General features: G+C 50.6%; 1 protein-coding gene across 2 annotated transcripts; it reads right to left on the reverse strand.

Moving 5' to 3' along the window:
- Positions 1–1,142: 1,142 nt before the first annotated feature.
- LOC120412283 (E3 ubiquitin-protein ligase TRIM58-like) lies at positions 1,143–18,733 on the reverse strand. Of its 2 annotated transcripts, none has more exons than XM_039572668.1 (12): positions 17,786–18,733; positions 17,341–17,427; positions 12,387–12,539; positions 11,300–11,467; positions 10,793–10,960; positions 10,220–10,384; positions 9,373–9,537; positions 7,227–7,391; positions 4,919–5,083; positions 4,409–4,576; positions 3,101–3,127; positions 1,143–2,102 (listed from the first exon to the last, which is right to left on the reverse strand). In XM_039572668.1, exons 4-12 carry the CDS (start codon positions 11,424–11,426, stop codon positions 1,543–1,545), a joined length of 1,710 nt encoding a protein of 569 aa, XP_039428602.1. In that variant the 5' UTR covers positions 11,427–11,467; positions 12,387–12,539; positions 17,341–17,427; positions 17,786–18,733; the 3' UTR covers positions 1,143–1,542. The 2 variants fall into 2 exon arrangements, with proteins under 2 accessions (XP_039428602.1, XP_039428603.1); XM_039572669.1 differs by having other exon boundaries at positions 17,341–17,442.
- Between the last annotated feature and the right edge of the window lie 38 nt (positions 18,734–18,771).

The raw sequence follows: 18,771 nt of genomic DNA on the forward strand, positions 1-18,771 counted from the left end.
TCCTTGGAGATATTACAAAGCTATGTGGAGATGTGTGGTGGGGTGACCTTGCCTGGTCGTAGGTGCCCAACAAGATGTTTATTGGTATCCCTCCTCAGCAAAATGACAAATCACAGAGTATCAGGAAAAGGAGAGTAATTGCCTTAGTTTGAAAGACAGGCATCTGCCAAGGAAGGCAGGAATCTCCCTTGGAATGTAAAATATGATTCCCTCCCCTCCAAATTATTATAACTTTGAAGTTAAGGGGCTTTCAGGCAAAGATATGGGAAAGGGAATAACAGTTCTTTACCAGTATGTATATGGATAACAAGGCAAACAAACAACAACAGTGGCAGCCACAACAAACAGAACCAGAGTCCCAGTGACAGCCTCCCCTCGGCTGTCGGGCCCTTTCCCCCCGGTGCAGTTCCGGTCACGGCCGGCAGGGGCGCTGGTGGCTCCCGGCCGGGCAGGGCGGGTGCGATGGTTCCCCCGCGGCTGCAGGGGGCGCTCCGGAGCAAGCTCAGTCTCCTCTCTGTATGTGGGTAATGGCTGCCGCCGTCGGACGGGATGGAAAAGGGGCTTCCTTTACAAACCCCCCCGGGCAGTTGGTCCCAGTACCTCTCCAGATAGCAAAATGAGATGTAGCCGGGACCTCAGAAGCAGCAAGCTGGGATGGCAGGGACAAGTAGATCCCAGAGTATCAAATGCAAGGTATCAGAAACTCCACAGCTGTAGCAGAAGTTGTGGGATGTCCCAGCAGGCACGGGGTGTCTAGTTACAGTGCAGCAAGACGCCCTGAAGCAGCAGCAGAGAACAGCAGGGCTGCGCGGGGAATTGCTCCTCGGTGATAGCTGGCGGCCCCTGGGTCCAGGTTGTGCAGAGGAGGCGGCCCCAGCAGGGAACAGGGTGTACCTGGGTCCTGGCACAACACGCACTGGCTCTGGGCTCCCCAACAGCAGAGAAGCAGAGAAGCAGAGAAGCAGAGAAGCAGAGAAGCAGAGAAGCAGAGAAGCAAGCCAGCAAGCACAGCAACAGTGCCGAAGGAAAAGAAAAAAAAAAAGAAAAAGACAAAACCCACAAAGCTACGAGGCCAGCCAAAAAGCCCACCCGGAAGGAAGGAGCCGCCCCTCAACCCACCCCCCCCCCCCCCCAACTCTCTCTGGAAACCCCAGTCTAGCTCTCACTCATTTCAATACTCCTGACAGTCAGGGAGATGGAGGGGGTGGGAGGAGGGGGGGACAGCAACCACCTTGGACACAAAACAAACAAACAAACCAAAAATGGTATGGGATAAAAAAAACCATCGCAAGACAATAATTTTTCAGGAAAACTCACAATCCACAGAAGTGCTTTTTTCATACTACTATGAAAGAAAATTTCCCTTGACAACATAAAATTTCCCTCAAAAAACTTTTCATTCTGATGCATAATGTAGATAGCTGACCACTATGATAGATTTTCCCTCTCCTTCAATACTTTTGTTCAGAAGACACAAATTTGGCAGCTGCCTCATTACAATGTGATTCTATCACAGTATTGACCTTTGACATGCAGAGTAAACTACTCATCATCATCAGAAAACTGCACTATTACCAGAGGCTCAGTGTCAGGCTCAGCAGCAGCAAGGCCTGTGGAGAAGAAGGGAATTAATTTGCCTTCCTGGCTTCTGCCATCAGCAATGCTGAAAGTGTACAAAGCTCTTGCCTTACAGACATCATAAAAAGAAACCTGCTTGGCTGGGATGTCCAAGAAGATCCCAATCTTTGACAAATTGCCAGTCACGGTCAGACGGGTCCAAGGATTCGTGTAGGCCCAATAATCTTGCCCATCTGCACACGCAATAACCCAGAAGCCATTCTGAGGGCACAGAGTCAAAGTCCCTTTGCGAGTCACAGATTCCCGGGCAATACCCAAGGCCCAGATTCTTCTTCTCCCAACAGACACCTCCCAGTAGTGTTTCCCAGATGTGTATCCTTCCTTTGCCAGCACAAACAGATGGGAATCAAATCTCTTCTCATTGCTGAGCAAGAATGTGATGACACCTGTATCTTTCACTCTCCTCCCATCCGCAGAGATTTCCAATCTGGGATGAGCCGTGTCAGCATCCAGGGTGACATCCCCTGCAATGGTCAGGTCAGGCTATGAGGAGCAGAAAACACAAGCTCAGCTTTTCTGAGCCTTTCCCTTCTGTGCCCTCAGGCCACTCTCATTTGTCCTTCCCCCTTCCACACTCAGGAGCACTCAGCAGCCTCAGGGCACCTCCAGCTTCTCCCTCCCCTCCCACCATGTCCCTTCCTTGGGCTGCTGCCAGAGAGAGTGGCAGCCTGCAGGCACCAAATGCCAGGCACTGCTCCAGTGCTGCTGGGACTGCAGGAGACAGCTCCAAGGAGGCGGCTGTGGGGCTGAACCCCCTCTCCCTCCGTCTCTGCATTGCTGGGGGGGGGGGGGGGGGGGGGCGGGCGGGGGTGGGAATGGCGTGAGGAAAAGGACCAGGAGTTGGCAGCAGCAGGAATTACATTTGGGTGCCAGGAGCTGGAATTAGGTTTGGATTAACTCCTTGGCAAAGTGTGAAGGGGATTTTCAGGATTTAAGTACTTTTTCCTCAATAACAGGAGAGCACCAGTGTGGGATATTGCTTGCACATGGATTAGAGTGGAGGAGTGATCCACTGCCACAAGGATAAGGGAATGTTTCTTGCCTCAGCTTTCCATGCTCATCGGGGGATGGGATGAACTTCTGACAGGACTCGAGCAAGGTGCAATATCATGAACTGAGCTCCTCTAGCTCAGCTCAGATTGAAAGGAGAAGGAGCTGCTCCTGCTGTGGAGCAAGATCAGTTCCAGAGACTTTTCCTGAGAGCCCCAAGAGGCCAAAGCAGGAGTGGGAGGCGGGGCTGCAGTGGCCACTGCAAGCCGGCTGTGCCTGCTCCCCACAGCTGAGAGGGCTCCTGACAAGCACAGGCAAGGCCTTGGGCAGCACATGGCAGTGAAAAAAGTCATCAAACCCCCCTTCCCTGTGCGTGTTCTTCTTCAAACAGCTCTCTGAGGGGGTTGGATGTGTTTTCCAGAGCTGCACTCAGGCTCTTGAGTACTCACTTCCTCATCTCACCTATGCTTACCTCTGTAGGACCGTAGTTCTTGAAGGTCTGTAGGAAAGGAGAGAAGCAGGAAGTAAGTGGATTTGTCAAGGCTTGCTCTGGCAGTGAAACAAAATTGGCCAACTCTCTCCTCTCAGTGACAATGATGCCACTCTCACTCTCCCCTACGCCGACACTGACAGTATGGTCAGGCACAAGGCTCTTAGTGTTGCTGGGGCCCTGACAGTCCAATCAAACAGAATGGGATTGAGGAAATCTCTTACATGTGACACCCAACTATCTCCCCTTCATGACACTCATGCCACCTCCATGCTCCCCTACTCCCCCACCACACACACACACTGTTCTCTTAACCACTTCTACCTACTCTCATTTCACCAGACTCCCAGAGAAAACAGTAAATCAGGTTGTGTGATAGTTTTGTTTTCCAGACATGGAGCACGTGGCTCCACCTTGCTTCCTCTGAGGACGGAGGAGGACTAAAAGGTGCTGTGAGATGAGCTCAGCCCCTCTTTCCTTTTCAGATGGGAAGGAGAGGCCAGAGGAATGGCCAGACCTTAGACTAAAAAGGAGATGGGCTTTCACAGAGAAGGATTTGCCAGGAAGCAAAGGTGACTTTCCTTCACCAGTTACCCCTGGAGACACTTGTCAAACTTATCGGGAGCTCCTGGGCAAAGGGAAGGGGAGCAGGGTTTGCCCAAGGCCTGACCCCCTGCATTTCATCTGGGGCTCTCACACTCCTGTGGTCCTTCCCTCCCTGAAGTGTCCAACTCCCAGGGCTCAGGGGCACGTGGGCTCTGGACAGAGGAGAACAAAGACCCTCGCAGCTCCTCGGATCTGGTTCGGACAGACTGACTGCTGGAGGGCTGGGGAAAGAGCACAGGCACTGTGAGCTTTCCTGAGGGCTTGGCAAAGGCCTGATGGGCAGGATGGAGGGTTGGGATTGTCCCCCCTCCATCTCTCCAAACAGCAGCTGTGGGCTGTGGGAGACAACAATCTTTGTTAAGAGGAAGAGAAGTGGGGAAAGCAAGAGAGACAATAGCAGGACATGCAGGTGGACTCCTTTACTACATATTGGGTCATAGAGAGCCCACACTACACATTCCCTTCAGAGACAAGGTAATGAAGAGGGGCCTTGACCACCTGCAGTCACCACCTCAGTGTTCAGGTGTCTCGACAGGTGGGGACACAAGAGCTACTTGCCAAGAAAATCTGTCCCTCTCCATCCCCTTTGAGGAGCAGTGGACAATAAGCTCACAGGATAATTTGCCTGTAGAGCAGCTTTTGCATTCAGAGAGATGAAGTTCTGCTGGAAAAGGCCTTGCTCACCTAATTCTTTCTCCAAATATGTTCTGAGGAGCTGAAGGTCATATTCTGGGGACCCCAAAGTGGTCTGCATATCTTTTCCCAGAGCTTGGATTTCTTGGGAGAGCTGCTGGAGGTCCTTCAGCTGCAGGGATTCCAAGACCCTTGGGGTATTTTCCTTCACTGTCCTTTCTGTAAGAGAAGACTGGTGTCAGTGGGACAATGGTTTTTCCTCACCTGAGGTGAGGTGTAGTACTAGTAATTGCATGGGACCTTTCTTGTTAGAAAGGACGAAGAAGACGCTGTTCTTCCACTTCCTCCAAATGTGATGGAGAGATGATGGACATTGACCACCTCCAGTTGCCATCTCAGCATCAAAGGTGTTCTACTGGCATGGGACATAAGAGCTGCTCCCAAGGAAGTTCTGCCCCATGCACCCACTTGGAGAAAGCAACGAACTAGCTCACAGGACATTTGTAGAGCAGCTTCTGCCTCCAGAGAGATGAAGGTCTGCTGGGGAATTGGCCTGCTCACCTAGTTTGTTCTTCAGGTCTGCTACGGCAATCTGAAGACCAAGCTGTGAGGACGCCTGCATGTTCTGGAAAGCTCCCTGCAGAGTTTGCATTTGTTGGGAGAGCTGCAGAAGGTCCTTCTGCCACATGGATTCCATGGTCCTTGTATTTGCCTCCACTGTCCTTCCTGTGAAGAAAGAACCCGCTCACTGGGACAGTCTCATTGCTATCTCGAGGGGGAGACCAGCAACCTGCAATCACAATGCCTAAATGATGAGGCTGACAGATGGACTGGGGGCCTCACAGAGCCTGAAATCGGTCAGAATTTACCCGTGAGAATTTTAGAGTGAAATTCTGCAGCTTCAATGAAACCCACAGAGAAAGCCAAGAAGATAATCAATGAGAGTAGATGTTCTGGACACAAGGAGAGGATGTTCTTGTTAGGACATTAAGAGTGTACAAGGAAGAACTTGGCAGATAGTATGTAACAACTATACCTTTGCTTGTATAGCTGATTGTTTTAATGCTTGAATGGTCATTGTTTGTTAGACAGCCTTGTCATTGTTTGCTAAGCAGCCAATCTCAACAGGCCACTGCAATTGTGAAGACGTATAAGAATAGCAGTAGAGAAAATAAAAAATCTTTCTATCTCTCTCGACTTTGGATTACAACACGTGTGTGCTGTTATGTCCTTCTCGACAAAAGCCACACTTAAAGCTCTGAAATAAATTCACTGCCAGAGCATCTTTCCTTAGGGCTCTCCCACTCCCTCCTGAAGGCCTGACCAAGGCCTGCTGGGCAGCACTGAGGGCAGGAATGACCCCACGCCATCTCTCCAGACAGCATCTGTGCACCCTGGGAGACAACGCTCTTTGCCATGGGGAAGGTGTGGCGGCATCCCCCACCTGCCCCTCCAGCCACACTGTGGTCTCAGGAATGTTCACTGGGCCTCAGCCTTGCTCAGTGGCCATGGATTTGGACATGGGCCCTGTGCCTGGCCAGGGGAAGATCCCAGGACACTGGGCAGAGAGTGCCGGCTGGTGCCCTCCCTTGATGCCATAGGATTTAGCTTTCATATTTTTCAGATCCTGTACTGTGTGGTGGCCTGTTAACCCCATGATTCTGTGATGTTCCCCTTGTTCCCTCCCTAGCCTTGGCCACTCCCTCGGTTTCTCCTTATTTGCTTCTGTACCCCAACCCTGCCCAGGGACCGCCCCTGGGCCCCTGACAAAACCATCCCGCACTCAGAGCATGCTGTCTCTCTACCTCTGAACATCACAGGGACAAGATGTGATTAAAGTCATCTCAAACCCTCATGAGAGACCATTCTCTACCTTCTTTACCATCCACTGCATTGTAACGCTGCTAGCTGCTGGAGCCAGATCGCGGGGCTGTCCAAAATGGACTCCGGGATGCAATTAATCGCACGGCCCTAGGAAACCCTCACTGAGCTTTCAGGCCTCAGCAGCCTGCTAGGCAGAGTCCAGTGGTTACAACAGTGCTGCTTTAGTTTGTAACTCTAAAACTCCATAGCCGGTTAGCTACTGTTCTCACACTCGGGTTAGACATAACAAACCCTCTCTGGGCCTGGACTCAAGGACACCTTGTTGTCTCAGGCCCTGAAACATGTAAACCAAGCCTCTGAACAGGAGGAGCAAACTTGGGGTAATTACATCATTACTTGAAATTGTAATTGGAGAATTAACCCTGATAGGCAATAGACCAAACTTATAAGAGTGTGAAAAACCCATGACCTAGAGCCTATCTTGGGTGTATCCCCTCAGAGGGTTTTTTGACTCCCAGGGTGTACCTATTGAAGGCCCTCTTTTGTAAATACCCCCTTTCATTCTCTTAATCTTGTCTAGCCTCTGTTTTCAGGTAGCCAGTCCTAGGTATCACCCTTGGCCCCCACCTCATGCACTGCCCACAGAGATGCCCCCAAGCTGAGTAGGGGAGTACAGGAGAGGCTTATCATGGGCACAGACACTCAGGGTGTGCAGAGCCCAGCCTCACCCAATGTGGCATCAGGAGTGGGGCAGGAGGAGAAGGGCAATGGGGAAAGGGACAGAGACAGGGACAGGTGTTCCAGGGGAAACCTTAACGAATATGAGACAGTGAGAGAACTAAGAGTTCAAACTCTCTTTAAGGACAAGGGAGAGAAGAGGGACCTTGAGCCCCTGCAGAAAACACTTCAGCATGGAGGTGTTCCAGTGGCATGGATGACAAATCTATTACCCATGTAAGGACTGTCCTTCCCCATCCCCTTTGAGGAGCTGTGGAGGATGTGCCTTTGGAGAGATGAAGGCCTGCTGGGGAATGGCCTAGCTTACCTAGTTCATTCTCCAGGTCTGCTCTGATCATCTGAAGGTCACGCTGTGTGGACACCTCCATGTTCTGGATTGCTTCCTGCAGAGTTAGAATTTGTTGGGAGAGCTGCAGAAGGTCCTTCTGCCACATGGATTCCATGGTCCTTGTATTTGCCTCCACTGTCCTTCCTGTGAAGAAAGAACCCTCTCACTGGGACAGTCTCATTGCTGTCTCGAGGGGGAGACCAGCAACCTGCAATCACAATGCCTAAAAGCTCTGAATTAAATTCACTGCTAGAGCATCTTTCCTTAGGGCTCTCCCACTCCCTGTGGACCTCCCTAAAGGCTTGACCAAGGCCTGCTGGGCAGCACTGAGGGCAGCACTGACCCCACTCCCTCTCTCCAGACACCATCTGTGGGCCCTGGGAAACAACGCTCTTTGTCAGGACGAAGGTGTGGTGGGGCATCCCCCACCTGCCCCTCGGACCCCACTGTGGTCTCAGGAATGTTCACTGGGCCTCAGCCTTGGTCAGTAGCCCCTGGGATCAGACATGGGGCCTGTGCTTGGTCAGGGGAAGGTCCCTGGCAGAGAGTGCTGGGTGCTGCCCGTGCCCTCCCCTGTCCCCACCTCACGCGCTGCCCACAGAGATGCCCCCAAGCTGAACAGAGGAGCACACGGCGGGGCTCGTCATGGGCACAGACACACAGGGTGTGCACAGCCCGGCCTCGCCTAAAGTGGCGTCAGGAGTGGGGCAGGAGGAGAAGGGCAATGGGGAAAGGGACAGAGACAGGGACAGGGGTTCCAGGGGAAACCTTGTGGTGATCCATTGCTTTTCCTATTTCACGTGCTCCCCCTATTCCCTGCCCTTAGCCGTGGCCACTCCTTCCGTTTCTCCCTCTTGGTTCCTGTACCCCAACCCCGCCCAGGGACCGCCCCTGGGCCCCTGACAAAACCCCCCGAGCCCAGACCACGAGGTCTCTCTGCCTCTGAGGGTTGCCGGCTCAAGATGTGATTAAAGCCTTCTCACCCTTTCTCATCTCCTCTGTCATCACTGGTTGTAACACTGATAGCTGACCAGAGCAAGGTTGCGGGGCCATCGAAAACGGACTGCGGGATGCGACAAGTCGCATTGCCCTAGGCAACCCCCACTGAGCTCTCAGGGAGCTACAGCCTGCTAAGCAAAATCTAGCAGCTACAACAAAACCTTAATGAATATCAGACAGTGAGAGAACTAAGAGTTCCAGCTCTCTTCAAGGATAAGCGAGGTAAGAGGGACCTTGAGCCCCTGCAGAAAACACTTTAGCAAGGAGGTGTTCCAATGGCATGGATGACTGTGGCAGGGTATAGTCCCCCTCTCCCCACCACAGGTGGCCAGTGCAGATAGGAGAGATAACCCAGGCAGGCAAGGCCCAGCATGAATCATCTCCTGGTACCAAAGGGTCTGCCAGCCTAACCAAGAATCAACATCTTAGTATGGAGAGCAGATGTGGGAAGAGATAAAGGAAAACGAACACTGGTGCCCTAAAGGCCTGCTTTACGCTATAAAAGTAATACAGATTATCACAGAGGCAGAAGCCTTCTACACACACACCCTGAAAGTGTGCAAGACTTCTTCCTGGAGTCTGGACACAGGTTCCATGGTTACTTTTCTGGGAATTGAGGGAAAGGATTTTGATGTGTGCTCCATCACAATTGGATGGTAAGAAACATTGGATCCTATGTTATGTTATTTCTTCGCTAGCTGTAAAATTAATGGTACCTTTAACCCTGCATGTAATACTCGTTGTCTCTTTTTGTCCTTATTCCTGTGTAATAATAGTTTATTTTAGGTCTTATGTCTGTTAGTTTTGTTTCTATTAAATAAATAATTAATTCTATAATAGACCAAATCAGCCGTTACTGAAGAACTTGCAGACGAGAGTGGGTTTTGGGGCACTGGCCATCCCTATGGAGCTACTGCCTGCTGCCAGAGGCCTGGCGAAAAGGAAGGGATTTATCTAAACCCCTCACACCTATTCATAACAATGACAAATCTATTACCCATGTAAGGACTGTCTTTCCCCATCCCCTTTGAGGAGCTGTGGAGGATGTGCTCACAAGAGAGCTTGCCTGTAAAGCAGCTTTTGCCTTTGGAGAGATGAAGGCCTGCTGGGGAATGGCCTAGCTTACCTAGTTCATTCTCCAGGTCTGCTCTGATCATCTGAAGGTCACGCTGTGTGGACACCTCCATGTTCTGGAAAGCTCCCTGCAGAGTTTGCATTTGATGGGAGAGCTGCAGAAGGTCCTTCTGCCACATGGATTCCATGGTCCTTGTATTTGCCTCCACTGTCCTTCCTGTGAAGAAAGAACCCTCTCACTGGGACAGTCTCATTGCTATCTCAAGGGGGAGACAAGCAACCTGCAATCGTAATGCCTCAAAGCTCTGAATTAAATTCACTGCCAGAGCATCTTTCCTTAGGGCTCTCCCATTACCTGTGGACCTCCCTAAAGGCTTGACCAAGGCCTGCTGGGCAGCACTGAGGGCAGCACTGACCCCACTCCATCTCTCCAGACACCATCTGTGGGCCCTGGGAAACAACACTCTTTGTCAGGACGAAGGTGTGGTGGGGCATCCCCCACCTGCCCCTTGGACCCCACTGTGGTCTCAGGAATGTTCACTGGGCCTCAGCCTTGGTCAGTAGCCCCTGGGATCGGACATGGGCCCTGTGCCTGGTCAGGGGAAGGTCCCTGGCAGAGAGTGCTGGGTGCTGCCCGTGCCCTCCCCTGCCCCCCCCCATGCACTGCCCACAGAGATGCCCCCAAGCTGAGCAGGGGAGCATGGGGTGGGGCTTGTCATGGACACTTCAACAAGGTGTTTCAAGTGTCACGGAGCACAAAAGCTGTTTCCCAGTGTAAGGACCGTCCTTCTCCACCCACTTTGAGGAGGTCTGGAGAATGAACTCACAGGACAGTTTGCCTGTAGAGCAGCTCTTTTCTTCAGAGAGATGAAGGCCTCGGGGGGAATGGTCTTGCTTACCTAGTTCATGCTCCAGGTCTGTTCTGATCATCTGAAGGTCACGCTGTGTGGACCCCTCCATGTTTTGGATTGCTTTCTGCAGAGTTAGAATTTGTTGGGAGGCTTCATGGAGGTCCTTCTCCAGCCTGGATTCTAAGGCGCTTTTATTTGCCTCCACTGTCCTTCCTGCAAAGAAAGAACAGTTTCACTGGGACAAAGTCATGGTTTTCTTGAGGGAAAGACCATTGATCCATAATGATGATGCCCAAAAGCTCTGATATAAAGTCCATGTCAAGGCTTTTCTTAGGGCTCTCCCAGTGCCTGTGGGTCTTCCTAATGGCTTGACTAAGGCCTCCTGGGCAGCATGGAGGGCAGGAATGATCTCTGTCTCTCCAGAGGACACATGTGGGCCCTGGGAGACAACATGAGGATGGTGTGGTGCCACACCGCACAAAAACTGTTCCCCATGTAAGAGCTGTCTTTCCCCATCCCTTTTGAGGATCTGTGGAGGACAAGCTCACAGGACAATTTGCCTGTAGAGCAGCCTTTGCCTACAGAGCTATGAAGGCCTGTTGTGGAAATAGTTCTGCTCACCTAGTTTGTTCTCCAGGTCTGTTCTGATCATTTGAAGGTCACGCTGTGTGGAGACCTTCATGTCCTGGAAAGTTTTTTTCAGAGTTTGAATTTGTTGGGAGAGCTGCAGGAGGTCCTTCTGCCAGATGTATGCTATAGTCCCTGTGACATTTGCCTCCACCGTCTTTCCTGTGAAAAAAGACTGGTGTCACTGGGACAATGATTTTTTCTCCCTTGAGGTGAGGTCTTGTCCCACTAATGACACAGAGCTTTCCTCTTAAAAAGTATCAAAAAGATGCTGTTCTTTCACTCCCTTCTAAGACAAGGGAGAGAAGAGGGACCTTGACCATCTCCAGTTGCCACCTCAGCATCAAAGGTGTTCCCCATGACTGGGACATAAGAGCTGCTCCCAAGGAAGTTCTGCCAATTCTGACAAAAGGCAAAGGATTAACTAACAGGTCAGTTTGCCTGTAGAGCAGGATTGACCTTCAGAGAGTTGAAGGCCTGCTGGGGAATGGCCCTGCTCACCTAGTTCATCCTTCAGATCTGTTCTGATCATCTGAAGGTCACGCTGCGTGTACACCTGGGTGTTTTGAAAAGCTTTCTGCAGAGTTTGAACTTGTTGGGACACTTCATGGAGGTCCTTCTTCCACATGGATTCCAGGGCATTTGTAGTATTTGCCTGTATTGTCAATCCTATAAAGAAAGAACAGTGTAATTGGGACACTCTCATTACCTTCTTGAGGGGGAGACCAGTGATCAGATTTAAATTCACTGCCAGAGAGTCTCTTCTTAGGGTTTTTTGAGTATTCTTGATCAAAAAAGCTATTCCCTGTTGTGGTGACCCAGCCCACTGTGGGGCTGGGGCAGCGTGATGCCAATCAATCCCAGCCCTTCCCCTGGATCGAGTTTCCCGAAGAGGCAGACTCAGAGGGTGGGTCGATGGGCGGCTCAGAAGCCTAAGCTGCACCCCTTGGGCAGTGCCCGGGTACAAGCTGCCTCCTCCGGTTCGGGAAAATTCTCGGTTACTCGGTTGTTCACTGGTTCTCTGTTATAACTCCTGCCTCTTGGTTTCCCCCAGTGGTTCTTGTTAAATTGTATCTGACCCCTGGCTTGTAACTCATTGGTTGTTTTCCCCTTTCACTGTGGTTTTCAAATTGCCTATAAAACTGAGGACAAGCCTCGGGGAGGGTCCCATCGCATTCCATCCCTTCCAAGCTTGTTCTGGTTGTGAAACTTCTAACAATAAACCTGTTAGGAGCCAGACCAGAACAGCCTCTCTCTTCCTAATGGTATCAGCTAACGTGAGCTGATACCATCGGCTCCTGCCGTGTTCCCTCTGCAAAGAAGCCAGCTAGCGAGCTCAGCCAGCAGCTCCTTCCTGATGCCGAAGTTCAGCGACACACAGAAGTAACGCAGTTGGACTGTCTCTGACGTGGGGCACGCCAGAGCTCGTTGCAGCGAGCACAAGTACTGCATTAATTCCCCACATAAGGGTTGTCATTCTCCATCCTCTTTGAGGAGCTGTGGAGGACAAGCACACAGGACAGTTTGCCTGTAAAGCAGCTTTTGCCTCTAGAGAGATGAAGGCCTGCTGGCGAATGGCCCTGCTCACCTAGTTCATTCTTCAGGTCTGTTCTGAGGAGCTGAAGATCACGCTGTGTGGACTCCTGCTCATTCTGGAAAGCTTCCTGCAGAGTTAGAATTTTTTGGTAGAGGTGCTGGTGGTCCTTCAGCTGAATAGATTCCAGGGCATCCACTGCTCTTCCTGTGAAAAAAGACTGGTGTCACTGAGATAATGATTTTTCCTCCCCTGAGGGGAGGTCTTGTTCCACTAATGACACGGGGCCTTTCCTCTTAGAAAGGACCAAGAAGACGCTGTTCCTACACTGCCTTCAATGACGAGGGAGAGAAGAGGGACATTGACCACCTCCAGTTGCCATCTCAGCATCAAAGGTGTTCCACTGGCATGGGACATAAGAGCTGCTCCCAAGGAAGCTCTGCACAAGGCATCCACTCCAGGGACTAACTCACAAGTTAGTTTGATTGTGGAGCAGCATTTGCTTCCAAAAAGATAAAGGCCTGCTGGGGAATGGCCCTGCTTATCTGTTTTTTTTCCTTTTGCTTTCTTTCCTTATGCAGGGAGGGCAGAAGAAATTCAGTTCAGTTCCCTCATGTCCTGCCTGTTTCTAATTTATACTCTCCAGCCTTCTCTTTCCTCAGACAATCCTTTCTAATTCAGAGGCCTTGGAAAAGTACTCAGCCCTAAAAAACAGAGATGAGGAGTTCACATTCTGATGGACCTGTGGGCACAATTACGGATCTCTTCCTTGGCTTTCAAATCCTTTTCCACCACGAGTTTTCTCTGGGAAGGAGCCTTGGCCTCTCTTCTGGACCTCTAGTTTTTCATGTGACATGGAGATTTTTTTCTCTTACAGTTTTTACCTGGTGAAAGGAGTCTCAGCAGCACTGTGAGCCCTTCTAAACATGGGCTTGGAGCTCCTGTGCTGCTGCTCAGGAATATTGAAAGGAACCCCATGGCCTCCTCACTGCCCAACAGCCTGGCCATGGGGGAGAGCCCAGGCCATGCAAATTGCCAAGTGTTCCTTAAGGAAAGAACATTCCACTGCCAGCATCCCAGCTGGAAAGATCCTGTGCAGGAGAACAGCTGGCCTTAGAACCCATGGGGGATGGGATCCCACAGAGTCCAGGCTGTCCTGTCTGTGCTGGGAAAAGCCCACTGCCAGGGCAGCTCTGCACCCTGGGAGCCTGGGCTCCTGGGCATCTGCTTGGGGATGGGAAATATAACAAAGGACTTTCTGGAGGCCCTTGAAGTGGGAATGTCTGGAGGGGTGAGATTGTTTGATCTCACTGCCCTAGACCCTCCTGCATCTTCTTCTTGCCTGGTAGGGGTTTTTTTCCAAGTATTGTGGGTATGTCCTGGCACTGATCTGCATGAAAAGGCTTCTCTTTGTGTGAGGGGAGGTCACATAGAACCTCCCCTTGGCCATCTGTCAATAGTCTGACAAGAGGATGAGTCTCATATAAGTGCAGAATCACAGAATCAAACCATCAAACAATGGTTTGGGTTTTACAAGACCTTATAGATCCTCTCTTTCCAACTCCCCTGCCATTTCTTTCCAGACTTCCACTAGACCACATTGCTCCAAGCCCTACCCAACCTGGCCTTGAACCCTTCCAGAGATGAGGCATCCACAGCTTCTACAGCAACCTGTGCCAGGGCCTCACCACCCTCACAGGGAAGATTTCTTCCTCTTATCTAATTTAAATCTACCCTCCTACAGCTTAAAATCCATTCCACCTTGTCCTAGTAATCTGTGACCTTGTAAAATGTGCTTTATTGTAAGCCACCTTTAGCTACTGGAAGGGTGTCAGAGACTGGGTATGTTTAGCGTGGTGAGCCAATGCCTTTGTGTGTGTCTGTATGTGTGTCTGTGTGTGTGTTTGTCTGTGTCTCTGTGTGTCTGTTTCTGTCTGGGTCTGTGTTTCTGTCTGTGTGCCTGTGTGTCTGTCTCTGTCTGTGTCTGTATGTGTGTGTGTGACTGTGTCTCTGTGTTTGTGTGTCTGTGTCCGTGTGTCTGTGTGTGTGTGTGTGTGTGTCTCTGTGTGTGGTCGGTGTGCCTGTGTGTGTCTCTCTGTGTCCATGTGTGTGTCTGTGTATGTGTGCATCGGTGTGCCTGTGTCTGTATGTGTGTGTCTGTGTCCGTGTGTTTGTGTGTCTGTGTCCGTGTGTGTGTGTGTCTCTGCGTCTGTGTCTGCATCTGTGTGTCTGTCTGTGCCTCTCTGCGTCCATATGTGCGTTTATATGTCTGTGCGTCTGTGTCCGTGTGTGTGTCTCTGTGTCTGTCTGTGTGTCCGTGTGTGTCTCTTGTCTGTCTGCATCTGTGTATCTCCATGTCGGTGTGCCTGTGTGTGTCTCTCTGTGTGTCCATGTGTGTGTCTGTGTGTGTCTCTGTCTCTCTGTGTGTGCTGGTGTGCCTGTGTGTGTCTCTCTGTGTGTCCCTCTGCCTGTGTCTGGGTGTCTGTCTGTCTGTGTGTCAGTGTTTGTGTCTGTGTGTCCATGTGTGTGTCTATGTGTGTGTCTGTCTCTGGGTGTGGTCAGTGTGCCTGTGTGTGTCTCTCTGTGTATCCATGTGTGTGTCTGTCTGTGTGCGTGTCAATGTGTGTGTCTGTGTGCCCATGTGTGTGCCTGTGTGTGTGTGTGTATCAGTGTGCCTTTTTCTCTCTCTCTGTGTCCATGTGTGTGTCTGTGTGTGTCTCTGTCTCTGTGTGTGTGTCGGTGTGCCTGTGTCTGTCTCTCTGTGTGTCCATGTGTCTATCTGTGTGTGTGTGTCTGTCTGTGCGTCCCTCTGCCCGTGTGTGGGTGTCTGTCTGTGTGTGGTTGGGGGCGGGTCAGTGAGACAGTGCCCCTCCCCATCATTTTGGCTGTCAATCAATTACACATTGGGTGGGGCTGTCCCAATCCAGCCTCTGATTGGCTGAGGTTCCAGAAGTCCCACCTAGAAGGCGGGGCCTACAGGGTGCCAAGGGTTTAAAAGGGATGACCATGCTGTGCCCAGCTGCCGCATCCTGCCAGCTGCTTCAGAGTTGTGATCTGACTCGTGCCGGAACCCTATGATATCTATATCTGTGTTTTTCTATATATTTTCTGTCTTTCTCTCTCTCTTCTCCTAATTCTCTTTTCATGGAACTTTGTGGGTAGCCTAGTATCTTAAGGATTTAAAAGTTTCTGAGTTGCTAAGTTAATGAAGTTAATACCAAATTAATTCTAAGTGATGCTATTATAAGTGCTTTCATGTTGAATTTAGTGTTGTGTTTAATCCTTTTCCCAAAGTTTCCTTAATCTTCTATATTTTTGCAGTAAACTTTTCTGTGATTTTCACATCTTGAGAATATCTGGTGGGGATTCCTCCTTTGCGCTAGCTAGAATAAAGGAACCTTGAGTTTAACCCCTGAATTTAAGTATCCAAGGTGTAACAAAGGGTGTCTAAAGTCTGCCTGGAGCCTTCTCTGCTTCCATTGTTTGTCATAATTACGTTGGACAATGAGCATGGACCATTCTAGATACACCAGGTGGGTGCTCCTGATGCAGCAAAACAGCTGACAACACACCAGTCCTCCAGCCCTGGAAGACATCTAGGACAGATAGAACCCACAGTCATGGACTAAATGGACTCAGCAGATATCTGGGTGGGATGACTATGGAGATGATACCTGTGTTTGTATACTTTCATATCTATCTATCTATAGTAGATGGTATAGACTAACTGCTGGAAAATGTCCTGGTTCAGGCCAGGCCAGGGTTAATTTTTGCAGTGTCTGGGGAAGGGGCATGAGCAGGACCCTAATGTTATTTGTTACAAACTCAGATCACTGGCAGGGAGTAGGGGAAGTGGAAAGGGACACTGTCTCTTCTGGGGAAAAGGGGTTCCTTCTGGTCAAGAAAAAAGGGCAGAGGGGGAAGTCAGCCTGTATTTGTTTGTTGTCATGGGGTCCTTGGTGTGCATTTTGCATATGAATCGCTCTCTCTTTTGTACAATTTTGTTACTAATATTGTTCTTGTTACTGTTTTTTTTTTCTTCTCTCATTGCTGTTTCCAATAAATTGTTCTTATCTAAAACCATGATCTTCATCTTTTGTGCCTCAAATTCTCAACTCCATCCTGCTGCAGCAGGAATGGAGAAGAAATAGGGGAGTGAGAGAACAGTGTGTGGTTAGGGAGAGTCTTAGTGGGAGCAGTGAACTGGGGAGTTCCATTCCTAAACCACAACACAGACACAAGCAGAGATGAGGCTGGAGACACAGAGCTTGAGAGAGGCAAGTGGTCTGAGGTCAGTACAGCTTCTGGGGAAGGGTCAGTCCTGCCTTGCAATCAGCAATGAAGTGCTGGTTTGGGCTCTTGGCCATGACACTCTGCCACAGGTTCTCCAGGCTTGGCAGGGCCCCGCTCCAGCTCCCAGCCAGGAAGGAAAACCACATCCACAAAAGCCCCCAGAAAGGGCTGAGCATGGCTGTGCCCTCGGACACCACAGAGCTGGAACAGCTGGCACTGGACTGGGGAAACAGGACCTGTCCCCAGCCATGGCTGCAGAGGCAGAGATCTCTGGAGAGGCCCTTGCCAAGGTGGGAGGCACCACTGGCACTTCAGGGAAAAAGGTCCAGCTGTGATGAACGAGCTCCACTGGAGGCTTGGGGGAGGATGAGACCAATGGAGGCAGAGGAAGGGACCCTTCTAATTCCCCCCAGGAAAAGTCCCCCAATCCCATCCTCCTTCCTCCTCTTGCCTGTAGATACCATGGTCCACCCAAGCCCTCACCTGCATGTGGAGGCATTGCCCTTCTGTCTCTGGGTGACAGACGGTAAACTTCTACCTGCAAGAGAACTCAGCATTTCAGCTGAGTGGAAGCTAATGCATCTGTGTGCCAGAAGCAGACTCTACATGGTATTTCATCCTATTTGTCAGAGAGTAGTCTTATAAGAGGCTAAGAAATTACATCCTGCAGCCTTGCTTCTGAAAACATGAGGTCCTGTGAACCAAGAGCCCTTACCTCGAAATACAAGAACAGCACCAGCAGCCAATGTGAGAAGGAATAAAGGGAGTTGTATCCAGGAAGCAGAGACCCACTGAGATGCGCCTGGAAAAACAGAACCTTTGAAAAAAATTATCTGAGTGTCATCTGGCAATGTTCAATCTTACCCCCAAACTTAAGCACCTGTCCAAAGAGTTTCTGTGGAAATAAATGCAGAAAATAGTCCCAGTTCTTCACGGGTGGGCAGAGCCTGCCTTCCCTCGGGATGTGCACAGCCTGTGGGGCAGGAGGGACCCTGCTCATTTCTCACTGCAGCCTGTCCTGCCTGCAGTGTGCCGTGATGCTCTAGGATGGGTCTGTCTGGACTGGAGAGCTGTTGCCTTCCCTGGCACTGGGAAGGGCATCACAGGGCTCCTGTGACCATGAGCCTCCAGCAAAGACTTCTCAGGATGATGGGACTCACCTGAGAGGAGCACAGTAGTTTCCTTCTCCACCTGCAGCAGGGGGTTCAGGATTTGACAGGTGACTTTTCCCACTTGCTCTCCTGTAACTGTGACTCGACTCCATACACTGAAGAGTTTCTCACTGTCCTGGTGTATTTCAGTGTCCACAGAGAGCCCCTGTCCATCCTCAGTAACCCACTGGACAGTAGGTTTGGGGAGCCATCCCTGTGATCTGCAGCCAAGCTCGAGTCCTTGCCCTTGGGGCCCTGAATTTCAAATGAACACTTCCCCAGTACCTTAAAGGCAAGAGAGTTTGTTAGTGGGAGAAGTTGGCATGAAAGCAGCTCTTCCTTGGATTCACAGCTCTTGCTTAACCCAGAGTTTTCTGCCAGTTTCTGTCAGTCCTTCACACATCCTTTCCAATGGTCTTTCTGTCATCCCACACTCCATCTGCCATAAATGCCAGATTTCCTTTGGCTGAGAAAGAGCTACAGTTTGGGATGGGTTTGTGTCTAAGCTCACCACTATTTCATGGAGCCAGCAGGGAGAAGGTGTGTGGTTTGTATTCTTCTTTCGGAATGACTCTGTGGGAGCCCCATCCAAGTTTGAGGATTGGTAAAGCAGGACACAGAGCACTAAAGCCCGGTCATCTTTTTCCCGGGCACCTCCCCAGTCCATGCCAGCACTACAGGTGGGCAGAGATGGTCACTGAGAGGGACTGCGCCAAAGCTTCATCAGTGTGATGATGTGGGAGGCACCACACACATTGCTGAGTCACGCTCCTGGTCAAAGCTGGATTTTACAGGAATTTGTCCAGTGCAATAGTAGGAAATGGGCATTGTCTTGAAGCTTTTTCTCTCTCCTGTCCCAAAAGCATCTCTAATCCCCTTTGGATGAGAAAATTTAGATTCGATGTTAGGAAGAAATTCTTGACTAAGAGTGAGGCGCTGGCACAGTTTGCCCAGAGAAGCTGTGGATGTCCCATCCCTGAAAGTGTTCAAGGCCA

This window comes from Corvus cornix, unplaced genomic scaffold (assembly GCF_000738735.6).
Source record: "Corvus cornix cornix isolate S_Up_H32 unplaced genomic scaffold, ASM73873v5 scaffold7, whole genome shotgun sequence".
Classification (NCBI taxonomy): Eukaryota; Metazoa; Chordata; class Aves; order Passeriformes; family Corvidae; genus Corvus; species Corvus cornix.

Bases quoted from the DNA above. Each gene is read 5' to 3' on its own strand.
- LOC120412283 (XM_039572668.1), bottom strand. From the start codon at position 11,426: ATGTGGAAGAAGGACCTCCATGAAGTGTCCCAACAAGTTCAAACTCTG. The intron at 9,538-10,219 runs GTAAGCAAGACC...CTTTCTTCACAG, and splicing joins AGACCTGGAGCATGAACTAG to GAAGGACAGTGGAGGCAAAT. The intron at 4,577-4,918 runs GTGAGCAGGCCA...CTTCTCTTACAG, and splicing joins AGACCTGAAGAACAAACTAG to AAAGGACAGTGAAGGAAAAT.